Raw genomic sequence first — 17,438 nt, forward strand, 5'->3', positions numbered from 1 at the left:
GGAACTTCAGGAAGACAGCAGCGTGTCCCTCCTGAAAAACTGACCACTGCTATATTTGATCTGTGTTATTGAGCACCTTGGCATCACGTATATCAGCTAATGTATAAACTACCACGGAGAATAAGCCCTGGGACTGCCTGCCATCACACAGCAGATCTTCCAGTCCCAAGGAGGCTCTGCTTCTGCCCCACAAACACTGCAGCTTTCTTTTCTTCCTGTAATAGCTATGGCTGCTCTCCAGGCCATGGACTGCTATCCATGAGCCGCAAGTATTTTTCCATCAGTCAGGCATTTTCAGCCTGTTTTTTTTCTGTTGGGTACACCCATCTGTGCTTGCCTTCCAACTTGTTGCAGTATTTTTCTTTGGTGTGAGCTCGTGTCCTTGCTCTGTTCAGGGAGCTGCCAGCATTAGAGTCATTTCCTGAGAAAGTCCATCAACTTCGGCTGCATGAAAGGGTGTCTCTGGGCTTAAATCTACTATTTCTTTCTATAACCAATAGAAGAGGACAGGGAGTTCTCAGCTCCAAAATGAATTCCTTATTTTGTTTTGCTCTGCTGTGTTTCTTGTCTTGCAAACTGGAAATAATCATCAAACTTTGTCATCAGTTATTCCTGTATTTAAAGCCTAATTTCCAGCAATGATGTTTCACATTTCTTGTGCTTTCTCTTGCTTACTTCCCCCCTCCAGCTTGTAAAATTAATATTTGTAACCTTCTTGTCTTGATCTACCACAGTTGGCTCTGTGCATAGGTCTGATTTTTATTTCCACTTGCTCTCACATTTATTCAAGGGTTTTGCCTGAGAATCAGCAGACTCTTCGGTGCTCTCCAAATTGTGTTCACGTTGTTTCAGTTGCTACTTAGATGAAACAGTAGTTATGTTTTCCATTTAAATGGACAGCTGGTATCAAGATATGGTAAGTAACACAAGAAAATTATTGTTAATTAAACTCACTTTTCCTGAAAATAACTATTTCCATGGAAATTTATGCTATTCTGGAAACTAACTCACACAAAGGCTGCAGGACACCAGGCTTTTCCCTTTGTAGATGTTGCTTTGAAATTGTTGCAGACACATGAGCTCTACCTACAAAAGCTGCAGACACACACAGTCCCATGAATGAGGTGGCCTTGCCCTCCTTGCATCATTGATTTTTCTGAAAAGAAATGTTGTGGTGCAGAGCCCTAGGCCCTGGAATTGAGGAGACTATCTCTTCTAGTGTGTTTCTTTTCAGGTTTTATTATAAGCTAATAGGTACAACTAAATCCTCAGACTCAGTCTGCCTTGAGACTCAGGATATTTTCTCCTCAAAATACATTAGACTTCATTAAACCAGGCATGTCCAACCCGAGGACCAAGGGCCACATGCGGCCTGGCCCAGCCCTGAGTGTGCACCCATCACTCAGCAACAACCACACATCGTTGCAGTTGGTACTGTCTGAACTGAAATTAAAGCATGGGGAAGGCACAGTGCAGTGCTAACTCAAGAGATGGCAAGTAATGTTATGGATTATGATATATTGTCTAAACACACACCTGTGAACAGCAAAAAATACGCAGTTTTTCTTTCCACTGTGATAAAGGCATTTGAGAATAAGTTTCAAGACTGCCAAAAAAATCATCAGTTTTTTTTGTATATTTGCTACTCCATTTTCAGTTGATATAAATACATTACCTAAAAAATTTCAAAAGGAGTGTATAGAATTGCAATCAGATATTCAACTCAAAAATCTGATCATACATCTCCTACAGGTGTCTCTTTTATAACACCCAACATATCAGAGAAAAAACATCCCTCCCTTTACATTCACACATTATTTTTGTCATCATTTTTTGTCAGTACGTACATTTGAACAACTATTTTCATGGATGAAGCACAGGAAGAGCAAAAATTTCACCAAAATTCTCTGATGAACACCTAAGAATTGCAATCACAACCATTTAACCAACCTGATGCATTGGTTTTGCATTAAAAGGGTCAAATATCTCACTGGTTTTATGCTTTTGTTGCTATCTATTTATGTTTAAATAAACAATATTAGCAATTAAAATGAGTTTTGTTACTTATATACTGTAATGATATTATTTCATATTTTATGAGGGCTGCTCCAAAAGTAATGTCTCCTGTTTTATTTTATTGGCCCTCGATGTCAGAGGGGGATGTTGGTGTGATGGCAGTAGAGGTTGAACCTTCCCACCAGTATTCCATTACTTGTTGTTGCCATGTGACAGATGGCAGCAGAGGGACAGTCTGACACAATGCAGTCTGACATGGAAGTGTGGATGGAGCAAAGGCGTGTCACTGAATTCCTTAATGCACAGAAAAAGTCACCATTGACGTTCACTGGTGCTTGCTGAATGTTTCCAGCCTCAAGGGTCAGTGGAGGGACCAAATATTACAAAGTCTGGAAGCTAGAGAGAGAATTATTACCCAATCCCACCCCAATCCCTTGGGAGACAGAGGAGCAGAGACAGCTCTGACAGTGGCAACAGTCAGGAAAGGAACCTGGTCCATAAAGATTAATTTGCCTTTTGGTGTGAAAAGGCAATACTGCAGAGTAAGAGCAGAAGCTGCTGTAGGACTGAGCCCATCCTCTGCAGTCCCACAGAGTCACTGCTGCCAGGGGACAAGCTCCTCTGCTGGAAGAAGTGTGGCACTCCTAGACAGCCACTGTACACCTTCCTTCCTACCCAAATCACACACTGGCATTTCATTTTGTTTAGTTTTCCTTTTTCGTGTAATATTTTCAAGAACATATGGACCTTATTACAATTATTTACATCAATACAAAACATTTATGTTGTGTAGTTTGTTTGAATGAGCAAAAACCACTTAATAAAAGATCATCCTTTTTTTCCTTACATTCCCCTTGTATTCAAGGCACCACTGAGTAACCACAGATCTCCTTATGTCCAAATTTTATCTCACATTCATATTTTCTTCTCCAGTTTGGAGGACAGTCTGAGATATCAACTTTCTCTGGCACCAGCACTCCATGTAACAAGTTCCACTTCTTTTCCACTACTGAGTGAAATCCAACTCCTCTCCTGCAGCCAGATGTGTCATCATGCGATTCACAGAGCATACATGAAGAGCAAATTACATTTTGAAAGGTTACATTTATTGAAAAACCTAATTCTCTAGTTAGAGAACAGAAATTACTGAAAAAGAGCACTGCTGATTTACCTAAAACCTTCTCTTTTCTCATGTTCCTTCCAGCAATGTTCAGAATTTTTCTTCCTTCAAAGAATAGATATGCAAGAAAACTAACTTTTTCCAGCACACTCAGCCACCTTTTTCACATCCGCCCATAAAATATATGTATTCTTTCTCATCGTCTTTAATATCCTGCACTTGGAAACAATAATTCCTGTGGTCTTGTCTGGTTGTCATTGACTCAAACTGTCAGAAATCCAACTCCTGTATCTTCACAGAAAACAATTAGAATATTTGAAGAGAAATTATGACTTGAATCTCATAAGCTGTGACAACTCCTGCTAATAGACTTAAGGATTTCTTAATTCAAGCCACATCCTTCCTTTGAAATGCTTCAAATATTTTTAGGGTGTAAATTCAGAGCCAACTTTAAGTGGTGGTGGAAAGCACTTTGATTATGGCCTCTCCCAGACAAATGGGAGTAGTTCATCTCTGTAGTTTGGTTCCATGCAGTTCCAAAATTCTTACTTTACAAATTTGTTTATTTGGAGCCAGCATTTTCCTGATTATTTTTTTCTTTGAGTTTGAAAAGTATCTGTGGTGAACTACCAAAATAAATCTTTTTCTTTGGTGTCCATGAGAGGCGTCACTTATGGATCTGTAATGATCTAAATCTTAAAGCTGGATCTCTTCCCCTCCTATGCAGATGAAGATAATACATATGATGGAACTACTTATCCACTGTTGTGTATTGCTTGGAAGACAGAACAACCAGGTTCTTCTACTCATTTTGATTCTCAAACTGCAGCATGGTTACTGATTATTTATTGCTCCCTTCTGGTTTTTAACAAGACTTGAATCCAGTTAGACAAAGCCAAATGGGCAGCATTTTGCATCATGACTGCATACTTCACTGTAAAGGATGCGTGGTTCCCAAAACTGCATCATGGTGCACATTTTTTTACAGGAATCTATTAAAGACTTTTTATATCATTAAAGACATTCATATCAGAGAGGAGGAGCAGGCCAGCAACAGAAGTTGGAAGACCAAAGGACAAGAATGTCCATTATTACTGATAATTTGTCCAATCACTTCCAGGAATAATACTTTATTTGTATCAGTCAAATGATTTTCTGAACACTAAAACATTATCCAAATTCTTTTCTTGGCAAAGATAACAACGTTACAGCTGCCTGTGAATCTCTGGATATGAGATGTTGGCAGATGCAAGAGAGCTGAATTCTCCAGTGTACACTATTGTTATTCCATTACATTGAGGTAGTTATCTCTGGGAGAGGGATATTCTGAGACAACCAATTAATGTGAAGAATAATCTGAATGGTAAAAAAAAAAAAAAAAAAAAAAAAAAATTCTGAAAAAGTTCATAGATTTACAGTTGAGATGACAATTGTATTAGGGTCTGGAAAAAAGAAAGATTGGCTTTTTAAAACAAAAATAAAGTGAGTTTGGGTGCAGAAGGAAACTACATTTTTACACTGGTGCAGATTAACCCTTTTGGAGATGATAGCTTTCTTATTGCTTCATAGAATCACAGAATCATAGAATCACTCAGGTTGGAAAAGACCTTAAAGATCATGGAGTCCAACCACAACGTCACCATACTACCCTGACTCTAACAGCCCTCCACTAAATCATGTCCCTGAGCGCCACATCCAAACGGTTTTTAAACGCATCCAGGGATGGTGACTCAACCACCCCCCCGGGGAGCCTATTCCAGTGCTTAACAACCCTTTCTGTACAGAAGTGTTTCCTGATATCCAACCTAAATTCACCCTGGTGCAACTTGAGGCCATTTCCCTTCGTCCTGTCACCTGTCACCAGTGAGAAGAGACCAACCCAGCTCCCTCTGTAAGCACCTTTCAGGTATTGGAAGAGAGCAATAAGGTCTCCCCTCAGCCTCCTTTTCCCCAGTCTAAACAGCCCCAGTTCCTTCAGTCTCTCCTCACGGGGCATATTCTCCAAGCCTTTCACAAGCCCTGTTGCCCTTCTTTGGACCTGCTACAGCACCTTTCCCTTTCTATATGGAGGTATCCAAAACTGAAACTGAACTGAACTGAACTGGCTTTTTGCATATATATATATATTTTTTTAAGGTTCTCAGCTTTCTCTACACCTTTCCCCCCCCCCCAGCCCCCCCCTTCCCCCAAAGGATAAAACTATTGGAAATACAAAGGAGAAAATAATCTAACTTTCCTTATCTGTCTCATAACAAGGGCATGTACGTGGGACACTGCATTTCAAAATGTGGTAAGTCACAGCCTAGCCACAAAACAATAGAAATAGGTTCCCCCAAACATATTTCTAACTTAATCAAATCATGGAAGACATGGAGAAGAAGAAAAAAAGCTGATAATACATCCATCTGGAAAAGAAGTATGTCTGGTCCAAAATATATCTCTGTGTCTCACATGAAAGATAGCCAGGATGAACTTTTCACTGTTGGCAGTGAGAATAAAGCAGATCTTAAACCTTTGCTATTGTATATCCTTTATCAACTCTCTGCTTCCAGCACTTATGTATGCATATTCCCACCAGGAAGACACAGGCCAATGCAACTGGAATTGTTGCAACGTACCAGGGCAAGCCGACAGCTGGAAAAGTAAAGAAATGACGTATTATCAGAAAACATGGTTCTCTATGTTCAAGGAGGAAAAGGAGAAGCCAAATTAAAAAGGATGTCTGCAAATTAACCTTTCAGCAGGGCTAACTGCTTCTGAAAGGAAGAGGTCTATTGATGCTCTGGGACATATGTTTATTGGAGTGGGAGGAAAGTATTGGAAAACAATGGAAGATGAGAATTTACAGTTCAGTCCTTTTGTGTACACATGGCTCTTCCCTGCTTGGGGTGGTTGTATATTTTCAATCTTAATTTGGTGAAAGCAGCAACACTTCAAGCAGGAAATAAAGGCACCGCATGGAAAGAGAATACATAATAGCTATTCCACTCAACCTCTGTGAACAGTTTTCTCTGTTCTTTCAAGAGCACTTGAAAAATTATTAACGATCAAGACAAGACTGTGAGCTTCTTCCCAAAATACACCTAATTTTCTCAGTTTTGGATTATGCAGGCTCATACCGGTTCATGGGTTGCCTCCTCTGTAGCAATACTTGTGTAGCTCATGGAAGACCTGGGCAGCACACTGTATAGATAAGTGAATACAAATCCCTCATCGTAAGATGCTGGCGTGGGTTATGAGATACAACTCATAATGAAGACTGTAATTGTTCATGTATCTTTCTAACACGGTGTGAGCAAGCTTTGGTGATTCATCAGTGTTATGCAAGGAAACAATTAGCATTGCTTCATACTGTTTTTACAGCTGGTTCTTAGCCAACAGTCACAACATGAATTGCACTGAGTTTAGGGCTTCTCCTTCCATCACTAAGAACCAAAATAACAACAGCCACCATTATTTATATTTCTTGTTATTTTGGCAGCAGTTTGAGGAAATGGAACTCTTTGATCTTTATTTTGCTATTGTCTTTTTTTTTTTTTCCTACTTGTTGAGGAACTGGGTAAGATCTGTCCCTGTTGCATCCAGTGAGAGTGTGCCAGTAATCTCAATGGAGCCATCATTTCACAGAATGTATCTATATTTGAACCTTATCCAGTGAACAGATATACCAGCACAGATTTTTATGCCTGTGGAAAACGTCAGCAAGTGACCTACAGAAAGTGTTCTTTGTGAACAGACTATTCTAAAACGTTGAGCATTTTGAGTCTACATGCGAAAGAGGTAACCAATATCTCCCAAGCAATTATCACACTAATACTAAGGTCTGAAAGCATAAAATACTTCAATTGTAATTTAGATTTAGAATAAGTATAACAATTGCAGCCTGTTTCTCTCCAAGATAAGTAGTTAAATTAGTTACCTTCCTGCTTGACCCGTGTTGGCAGTACTTGGGATCCATATCTGTTCTGGGCCAGACACTTAAAATCTGTGTAAAAATCCACTTCTTCCACAGATTTAAAAATCAGTGGAACTTCAATGAAGTTCTCACCATTTTCTGTGATTTCTCTGGAAGATAAAGGAAAATTAAATGTGAGTTCCTTTTATCAGCTCTCTATGGTGGGCTCATTCTAACAGCACTTTGCAAGAAGCTGCACTGGATATTTACTCATTTCTGAACTAGCTCCTCTGCATTAGAGGACACTGTGTCACCCAGACTAGTTCTACCAACTCACTGAGTCTCCTCCTTTCCATTCAGTACTCATGCTGCACTCACTGATTCTTCCAGGAAAAAAAGATCTAGATTTGTCCTGCAAAAATGAAAGCAGGGAAGAAATGCAAGCAGAACTGTGTATAACTGAGCTCCCCACACAGCATCATGGAAGGATCTTGTTCCTTCTCTCTGACTCTCTGATTACCTATTCAATTTATGAGATTGATTCTGGGAGAGGGCATATGTAAAACACAAACCTGCAGCCCCTCTCTCAGCAAACTGAGCCACCATACCTGCTTATCATCCACCCAAAACCAAGATTTCAGTACAAGCAACTGTCTAGAAAGTTTCTAGCCTGATTTCTCCATCAGTGCAACTACTGAAACGTGGTTTTCTAGGTGCAGAATAATTCTAGAATATTATCTCTGGATGTCTTTTAGTCACTGATGGAGAATTTATCCAGCTGCTCTGTAATGATTTGTTCATGGTTTTGCTATGCGCCATGACAATGGATTTGCCTGTGCACACATCCTGGGTCAGTACCACAGGAAGGCAGCAACTTGGCTGTGGGTGCTTTGACACAGACTTCTGTGAAAAATGTTTTTTGTTTTTGTTTGTTTATTTGTTTTCGTTTTTTTCCAGTTATATTTGACCTGTTTTGATGCAATGCCTCTGGAGGAACCCAGAAGAACTGAGGCAGCTTCATACCATGGGTTTTTTGTGATCCCGAGCTGGTGTAGCCTCCCTCCTCATGCTGTTACGTAGTAATGTATAATAGTAGCAGCAGCAAAAGCAGCAGCAGCAGTGGCAGCAGCAGTAGTGGCAACAGCAATACAGGTCTAAGTAAGAAAGCATATGTGCTGTTCTATTCTAAATCCTGTAGACGCTCCCGCTGTTCCACTGTGTATTTTAAGGCATCTCACCATGAGTTCAAGGCTTTCTCATTTATTCATGTAAACAACATTATAAATTAATATACTCAGTCAAGCTGTAAGGAATAACAAAGCACATAAAGGCTCAGATCCCCAGCTGTCAATGTTACGTCTGGTTGTAACTGTGCAATAAACTCCACGTGGCCAGGTTGTTATGTAGCCCTGAGGCTGAAAACAGCCCACATCCACAAATATTAAACACTTTTGTCCCTCAAAATAGGGATGCCATATCCCCAGATCCTGTTGCCAATGCCTTTTGCATCATGGTAAGTTCTAATCCCTAGCCAGGAGTGGTTTGGACAAACCATATCTGGTGAGCGACCAGTTTAATTGTTAACAGCATAGGCAAAATGTCAAGTCTTGAGGTATGCAGCTATGAGGCAACTCAGAGAATGGCTCAAGATAGGGAGAGACAATGTACCATGGCAAGAGGATGTTTTCCCTCCCACCAGCATCCTGCTTGGTGCTGCCCTGGTGCCAGCACTAGCACTCTCTGGACATCTTTGAGAGTCAGTTTAACTATTAACTAACAATAAAGGAACAATCCTAAGGGGAAAAATAACAATAAATAAATTAACAATAATTAGAATAACAATAATAAAAAGTGCAAACCAGAAAACACAGACAGTTTTCTGCTATCTCAGTGTATTCAGAGGTTCATGAAGTATCACACAAATGCCAGGGCTGGTGCAAAGGCAAGGATGTTGACGTTTCCTTGGCACAGGGCAAGAAGAGAGATAAGGCAGGCACTGGGAAGGATCAAGGCCCCTTGCTTATCACTGCAGTCAACTCATACATCAGCTCAGCTACCCACAAAACTGTACTTCAATGTAAGGCTCTTTGTTGGCTCATTTACAGTATAAAGACCTGCTTGGGCTGATCTGCACTTATTTGTTTTGTTGATTTTATGTTTTCATTTGCTTATTTTTCTCAGCTCTCTCCTGCACTTCTGGGCTCTCCATATCCCATTTCATTACCTGGCATCCAGCTGAAAGCCCCTGTTGCACCACAACCACAAGAACTTTCACCCGACTTACTGTCGTTCCCCCTCCATAACTCTGTTTTGCTTGTAAACCACATCGATCGTGGTATCATTCGCTAACCATTCCACATCAGTATAGATGTTGCTGTTTGGTCCAGCAAATACTTTACATGGGAGAGTCATCTTGGAGCCTGTTGGCAGAGGAAGATTAAAAAAACGTTCAGATATATGTTGAGATCTACTCTTTCTCCTGGTGAACAGAGCATCTCATGGGAGATTGAGTTCCCACACATGTCAAGCACTACTACATTGAAAACTGATGTTAAGCCCCAGCTTGCATTTGCTCCCCTACTCCTTGGCATCGAGACAATTCAGTTTGGCAGTCCTTTCCACTACTTAGCAAATTACTTTTCCATTCCAGCAGTTATCAATCCTCGTACAATACATATTTCTTAGGAGACAAAGCTATGTTCCTATGCTCCTTCTGCTGTTTTGCAGTTCAAAGGGCAAGGTTGCTCCAAAGCAATTGCTCTAACCCACAGCGATGCAGATGAGGACATTCAGTACTAGATGAGACCCTTGGGGACAACGTGACCATGCAAAAATTCAGAAATGTTGCTGTAATTATTGCAACTCTGAGCTAAGGATAAGGAGCCCTCACACTGGTGGATATTTATTTCATATGGAAAACGCTTGGCTCAATAATCGTACAGTAATGCTGAAGAGAATACAGTACACTCCATGGGGCAGACAGGCAAAAAAAGAAAGACAGTGTTACACTTGCAGAAAGAAAAGTGGCAGGGAAAACTAAGGCTCACGGGACATAGCTGTGTGTATAATACTCAAGTTAGGAGACCTTAGTTTCAGATATACATGGCATTCTCTAAAATGAGGGAAAGCAATACTGAAATGCATTGTTACAGCATCATCTTTGAAGAAAAATTGAGATTTTTGCAAGAAACGTTCTAGCTAGTGATAGATAACTCTCTGGTTCAAACATTAAGAAACAATGAAAAATGTCTCCTCTCAAAAGAACTGGGTGGTTCACTCAAAGCCACCTGTCAACCTAGGGCTGACTGGGGGAATATTGAAAAACGCATGTTCTTGACAAAGAAGGAATTCTGAGCAGCTGATCCAAGCACGCAAACATACCTTTCATGCTTTGTTGCTAAAATCTACAGCTATTTTGCTTTGGTTTGTACAAGGAGACATGTTTAGTGAGCATAGTGGTGATGCGCTGATGATTGGACTAGATGATCTTAGCGGTCTTTTCCTTGCTGATTCCATGATGTTATGAAAATAGTTTCTTATTGCAGACAATAAGAAGGAAAAACTACAATGAAAAAACTACCACAGCACCAACATTCAGTTAATATAATTGAGACCAATGAATTAGGGTACAAATCAGGGAACCTGTTTTAATTTTCTTCCAATTAGACACTTTCAAAATAATACTGATCCTTACCAAGAGCAGCTGACGTTGTCTTCTGAGTTGGATACACAATTATGGGGGTAATTCTCTTTTCTTGTTCTGCACAAAGAGAGAACAGAGTCAGTGCTACCACGACAGAAATAACAGGCGTTGTAAGGTGCTGCTCGGCTCAGCATCTTGCACTTCTCACACAGCAGCTTGTTTCTAAACCCCGCGGCAAGGAGAGTCATTACCCACCCAGAGACTCTGTCTCAGCAGGGATAGACGGGCCCAACCCGGCATCGTGACCCCGGGTGATGGATGAGGAAGGCAGGGATGGCGAGGGGATCGGAGTAATGCCGAGCCCAAGGGTGCCACAGCCTCCGGCCGCCCCCTGGTGCCCGCCGGGCGCCCAGCAGCAGCAGCCGGGCCAGCGGCTCAAGCCGCCTTGAGGAACAGCGGTTTTCCCCCAGCCCTGGAGAGAATACTCGGTGTTTTATTTCCTAAGCCCTTTGAAGTCGTTCTTATCGACCTCCAGCCCCCTGAGAGATTAATTACTCGGTTTTAAGACCGCAGGCAGTTGCCATTGCGACAGCCAGTTCTGTCTCCTGCAAATGTGCTGCTGAATGCCAGGGCAAGCTCTGAGGTTAGCCAAAGAGCCGAGGTTAGCCAAAGATCTATGTCAGCCATGCTGCTGGAAACCCCCCGGCTTCAGCATCAAAAGCCAGTATGCCTTCTACCCTACTTGGCAGTACTGAATCTGAGCTCCTCTCCCTGATTTCACCAGCAAACCATCTGTTGCAAAAGCTTTCTTAAGTGTTCTCAGTGGTCAGTATTTACCAAGAGTCTGCAGTTTAATTGTTCTGGTGATTTCATATGTGACACCTTCATATGGAAAAGCCATTTTGCAGGTGTAGTAGCCGGAGTCTGTTGGTAATACAGAAGTGAAGAACAGAGAAGACGACTCCTTCAGAAATACAAATTTTTCACTGTCATCTTCCAGAAGCAGAGCATCCTGAAAAAAGGACAACTTATGTTACAGCTCAGATAGGTGTGGGTAAACCCTGTGTAACCTCCAGACAAAATTATTTATCTTTGTCTCTCTCTTACAAAAAGTGTGCTGATCACTGTTGAATCTGTGCAGCTTCACTTTCCCACCATAATTCAAGTTCTATGAACACGTTTTCCTCACCAAAAGGTTCTGAGTCATTATATGAAGTATGAAGAACTGCTGCTTTAACATATCTTTCCAGTAACACACATTTTAAAATGGAAAAATACACTAGGTTACTTCCTGAGTCCTCTTATGAGCAATCACGTAAGACATTCTTCTAAGATAAATAAATTACGGTAATCATAAAGGTTTTCACAATATTGTTTTCCGTACATGGCCTCATAAGAGCACATTCAGAGGCACTCTTCTAAGACAAATACATTTCAGTCATCATGGAATCACAGAATGATTTGGATTGGAAGGGACCTCAAAGCCCACCCAGCCCCAACACCAGCCATGGGCAGGGCTGCCCCTCACCAGCTCAGGCTGCCCAGGGCCCCATCCAACCTGGCCTTGAGCACCTCCAGGGATGGGGCACCACGGCTTCTCTGGGCAGCTGTGCCAGCACCTCACTGCCCTCTGAGTCAAAAATTTCCCCCTAACATCCAATCTAAATCTCCCCACTTTAACACCATACCCCCTTGTCCTATCATAATCTAAACCATGTATAAATTTGTGTTCCCTCCCGCTTATAAGCTCCCTTTAAATATTATTCAGTATAATAGCATGTCATGCAGTCCTTCATAACACTATAACTGATCGTGCAAGATCTCATGAACTGTGAAAAATTTCTGCTCTGTCCCACTAATGCTCATACAAAGATGGGAGCCCTCCTTCTGGAAGGCAGGATAGCTCTTCTGACAGTTGTGGGAGGAAACAAGTTGTGGGGAAGGCCCTAGACCAACAAGTGAGACAGGAGACCATGATAAGCTCTGAGTGATGATCCTGCTCTCAGTACCTCATAATGCTGTAATCCAGTTGATCATTGAAGGCTACCTCCTCTGAACAGCTCACACAGGAGGTCTTACTTTGTAGGATTCCCTACAGGGGCTGTTAAAAGAAGCATAGCACCAAAGAGAAAAGTCTAATCTGAAATGGCTATCCTGGAATCAGGTTGGGTGAGCTGGACTTTAAAACACTCCCTATGGAGCACTTCAGACCACACTGAGCCCACCCCAGAGAACCTTTCCTAAAATACATACACCCGTCCCATAAATCCCAATATATTATGCTGCAACATCAGATTGCTCATGATTTAACAACACAATGCTCCGGACAAACAGAAAGTGAAGATAGATGTTCGTCTACAAATGAGACAGCGTTTTAGATTTTGCATGAAGAGAAATTGAAAATTCTACCTTGTACCATTGGAGCTCTGTGTTTGTCCTGTTTGTTGTAAACTCCCACAGGTTGGGGCAAACGAGCTTCCCAGAGGTGAAAGTGAAGAGGACCTGGGGATAGGCGATGTCCCGAGCAGCTGCCTTCTGCACGACCGTGAGGTGGATGGACACCTCAGCACAATAGGAGGAGTTCCTGAAGACAGCAAGTAGATATGAGCACACAACGCTGGTGAGGAGAGCTCAAGTGGCTCTTCAGTTCTCCTTCAAATCTCTTCTTTTCCTCTCTTGTGTAAACTAAGCTTGCTGTGCCACCCTAGACTAAGTCATGATTTTTGATTTTACAACACCTAAATACTCCACCTAAATACTAGCAGATATGTCACAAACTCTCCACTTCTTTCTTTGGCAGAGGTCTTGACTGTGAACACTAATTGCAATGTAAGGGAGAAATAAAAAGCTTAAAGCGTGTATTAAAATACATCCGCAGTCACTACTGTGCAGCCAGCAGCTTTTTCCTTGAGGACATATTATTTGACGCAGGGAAGAAGGTTTCGAAGTTTTACAGTATTTATTTCTTTCTCCTGGTCCCAAGAGGCAATTGTTTCCCGCCCCAGGAAGGATCAAAATGCATGTCACTTGGGGGATACAGGTGCTTGAGCTGCATCCTCTTCCTCTTCCTCTACCCTCATTTCATAGCATGCTGAAGAAATGTTTTACTTCGATGATATGAGATGAACATAGGGTTTGTTTCTATTCTATCAACTCTGTAACAGTGTTAGTGGTGAAGCTATGTACTTAGCCTCTGCATATCTTTCTCAAACGGGTTTCACAACATTTTACTACATTTGGAATCCATGGATGCATATGGATACTGCATAATGTGGAGTGAGATGCTCACTGCCAGGCATGCCCTGGGAGGTGGCAGGAAGGAGGAGCTGGCAGGGACAAGGACCCTATATCATATGGCTTTCAAGCCTCAGTGGCACTGGTGGTTTCTGCCTTCCTCACTCCACCACAAGACCAGATCCCCTTCCTCTTTCAAAACTACAGAGCAGGCTGTCAGACTGTAAACACACAGAAAACAACGACCTGGAAAGAGCCTTGGCTCACATTGCAAACCACTGTAATATCACAAGTCTGATCCCAGCCCCATAAACGCACATTGAGTCTCATGTGACATCTTCCAGCAATGCCAAGGCAATCCAATTCTGATTAAAAATGTGAAGTAGAAGAAAAGTAAAGTTCAGGAAAAAGGAACAGGGAAGAAGAAAGAATCACAGAACGCTGCCTTGGTGTATTCTTTATAAGGCAATCTCAAATGCAAACAATACTGTCTGCTTCTCTAAAGCTGTGATGTAGGAGTTGCAATCTGCAGGGTACCCTGTTTGCAGCACACCTCTGCTCACTGCAGCCCTGACTGACCAAAAAATAAGCTAAAGCGAACTTTCATGTACACTTCTTCCTTGTGAGATTACAGAATGACAATCCTTGTCAGTATGCACTGAGATTTCAGTTTATATATATATGTATAGGAGACACAACTTTTAACATTTCTAACTTTCCATATTTTTTCCCTAATAAAGCCAGTAAGGAAATGATCTTACACAAATAAGCTCTGAGGACAGCTAGACTCAAATTAATCTATTTTAGGCACAGCAACCTTGTTAGTGAATTGAAGTTCCTTTTAAACACCTACCTTCTGGTACAGATATACACTCCTGAATCTTCTTGTCTTGCTGGCAAAAACCAGAGCGCGTCTCCTTTTGCCCAGATTCTTGGATCTTCATCTCTTCCTAATATCATGGTTTTTGAATCATTTTTGTACCATGTGATATTATGTGTCAATGCAGAAAAATCCACATGTTTGTATCTGGGGGAAGGGCATTTCAGAACCACAGGCTCTCCGTGCAGTTCATAGTAGTATTGGAAAAACATGGTGTGATCTGGGCAGTTTTCTATATGAATTAGAGACATTTAGTCATTACTGTTGGCCAGGCATACTAAAGAGAAGGAAAAGGAGACAGAAAATAAAACAACCAAATCCATGCCATTACCTGTGCTTTTCCCTTGCTGGAGCTTGAAAGCAGAGGCACACACTGTGCATGTAATCAGGGCAAAGAAGAACCCATGCATTCTTTCCCAGAGGAAATGGGAAGAAGAAGATTGAGGGAAAGTGTCTTGAAATCTGCAGGCAAGTTTTTTATGACACAGAAGATACAATCAAAATACTCAACATTAACTAAAGGGTTTACTATTCTTCTCCTAACTCCAGACTTGGAAAGCTTTGATACACCTTGGTGAACAAAAGTGCTTCTTCACTCCCAATTGAGAGAAGATAATTTGTGGAACAAGTGCATCTGGCTTAGTGCAAACGCTTCTTGTCTGTCATTTTCCTGTTACCCTGGGAGATGCAAACAACACACCACAAGATGCTGCTGTCCCCGCGGTAGAAGGGTAGAAAAATACAGCTCTGTGTATTTTGCAATAAGCTGTGACTGAGGCATGGGCCAGATGCTTCAACTTAGCTGTAGTGTAGCTTGTTTGGATAAGCACAGGAGAAAAGCTGCAGTACTGCAGACTCTTCAAGTCTCTGCTAAGGCTCTACACCCTCATTAATCCTCTGCCACGTTATCTTCTCCACTGTGGCTACCAAAGTAGGCCGGGCAGCACATATCTGCAAGCAAATAGTATAACCAGAGAGCCAAGCTCTCAGTGTCTCCAACAAATTTATTTCCTGAGACAACAGCTTTGACTCCCATGGTGTGCGCACCCACCTTGCTGTTGGGACACATGTGAGTTCTCTCATGTGAACACCATAACAATCTGTGCAAGCAAATGATGACAAAAACCCTGAACAACACGTCCTAGGTATCTGGCACAGTGACCTCAGGGGAAAACAAAACTATCTGCAGCAATCATTCATTAGCCATCATACGGGCATGAGCACAACGGCTAGCACAAAGTCAATCTCTTACTTAATAATACACCATTATAACACTGAGTTGCCTCCTGTAGTACAAGGTCTTCACTCATTTCCAGCACACCGATGTGGAGCTGTATCCCTTCTCAGGGCCACACCTGGATCTGGAACTTGTGACTCCCTTTGCTGCATTAACAGCCCCAAGGTACGCAAGGAACATACTGTAGGAGTAGATTTTCTCTCTTTTTATATCCTCAGCTTAATCAAAATACTTGGTTATTTAATTCAGTCCCTTCAGTTTAATATCAAGCAGTCTCCATGGGCCCTACACAAACAGAAGTTTTTAGGGATAGCTTTCCTTCCCAGATCTATGTTAAGATTCACTTACCTGTGGTTCTGCATCCTTTCAACCATTAGTTTCTCATGAAAAGATGTGAGAATGAAATTGCTGGTATGGACCTTATATAGAGCTTAACTGAAGGCACAGCGGAAATTTGTCTCCCGTTGCCCAATCAGATCTGTGTCAAAACCAAGTGACATTTTAGGTCTATCTTTCTTTCCTTCCGCAGAGTGAGGATGAGGGAAACACAGGCAAAGAGAAAGAAAATATGCGCTTGGATTTCCCAAAAAAGGGGAAATGACTGCTAAATATATGAGTAAATTTCCCTTTTTCTGACGAATGGTAGTTTGCTTACACTCATGTCTTCACATGACTTTCTTATACTCTGCCTGAAATAAAATTTCTCATGGGTAACAAAAGGTGTCTTTCAGCACAGTCAGCAGCAAAGTAACTGCAGTCTTCACACAGTGTGTTTTGCAAGTTTTCATGTGGACAATACGGCAGGTTTTCCTCCTTTGTGATTTCTCAGATAGCTTGTGAATCACGAATGGGTTGATTCCTCTTTCCTTCCATGACACCCATCTCAATGTCACACTTTGTATGGAGGCTGTCTTCACAGTGGAGTATGAAGAACAGATGTAGGCAGGTCATGCTCTCGGGGTTCATAAGTGGAATGGTAAGATAAGGGTTACTAACTGTGGTAATTTTGACATCCACCTTTCTAGAAAAGGGCAGTCAAGTGTAAGACTTCAGTCAGCAACAGTACCACAGGTCAGTTTTGCCTAGTCCAAACATGTGATGCCTCCTGTGGGCGATTCAGTATTTCTCCCAGCCTCTTGATCCTTGGGAAACCAGCCATCATGCACTGCGTCACTGCTGGCAATGTGTGGTGTCTGGCTGACCTCCCAGAGCTGGAGCTGGCACACACATTCCTGCCCACAGATCTCAGACAAACCTCAGCTGAGCAGCCCTGGATCTGGAGCACTAGGATCCTAACTTGATGTTAAGGCTTCCTCATGGTCTCACTAACCAAATAATGACTCAAAAATGAAAACAAAATAACCACTTAAGATCACACTGCCATTTTCTACAAGGAGAAGTAAGTACTATACA

The 17,438-nt window shown here is 41.7% G+C and overlaps 1 protein-coding gene across 1 annotated transcript; it reads right to left on the bottom strand.

Annotated features, from left to right (window-relative positions):
• Positions 1–5,642: 5,642 nt before the first annotated feature.
• LOC306951217 (interleukin-1 receptor type 2-like) lies at positions 5,643–16,399 on the bottom strand (the record flags this gene model as incomplete). Its single annotated transcript, XM_079541663.1, has 9 exons — positions 5,643–5,770; positions 7,056–7,201; positions 9,316–9,451; positions 10,726–10,791; positions 11,512–11,686; positions 13,084–13,258; positions 14,762–15,020; positions 15,120–15,250; positions 16,374–16,399. The coding sequence occupies 9 exons, from the start codon at positions 16,397–16,399 to the stop codon at positions 5,643–5,645; spliced, it is 1,242 nt and encodes a 413-aa protein (XP_079397789.1).
• Between the last annotated feature and the right edge of the window lie 1,039 nt (positions 16,400–17,438).

The sequence above is a fragment of the Tetrao urogallus genome (assembly GCF_951394365.1).
Source record: "Tetrao urogallus genome assembly, chromosome: 1".
Taxonomy (NCBI): Eukaryota; Metazoa; Chordata; class Aves; order Galliformes; family Phasianidae; genus Tetrao; species Tetrao urogallus.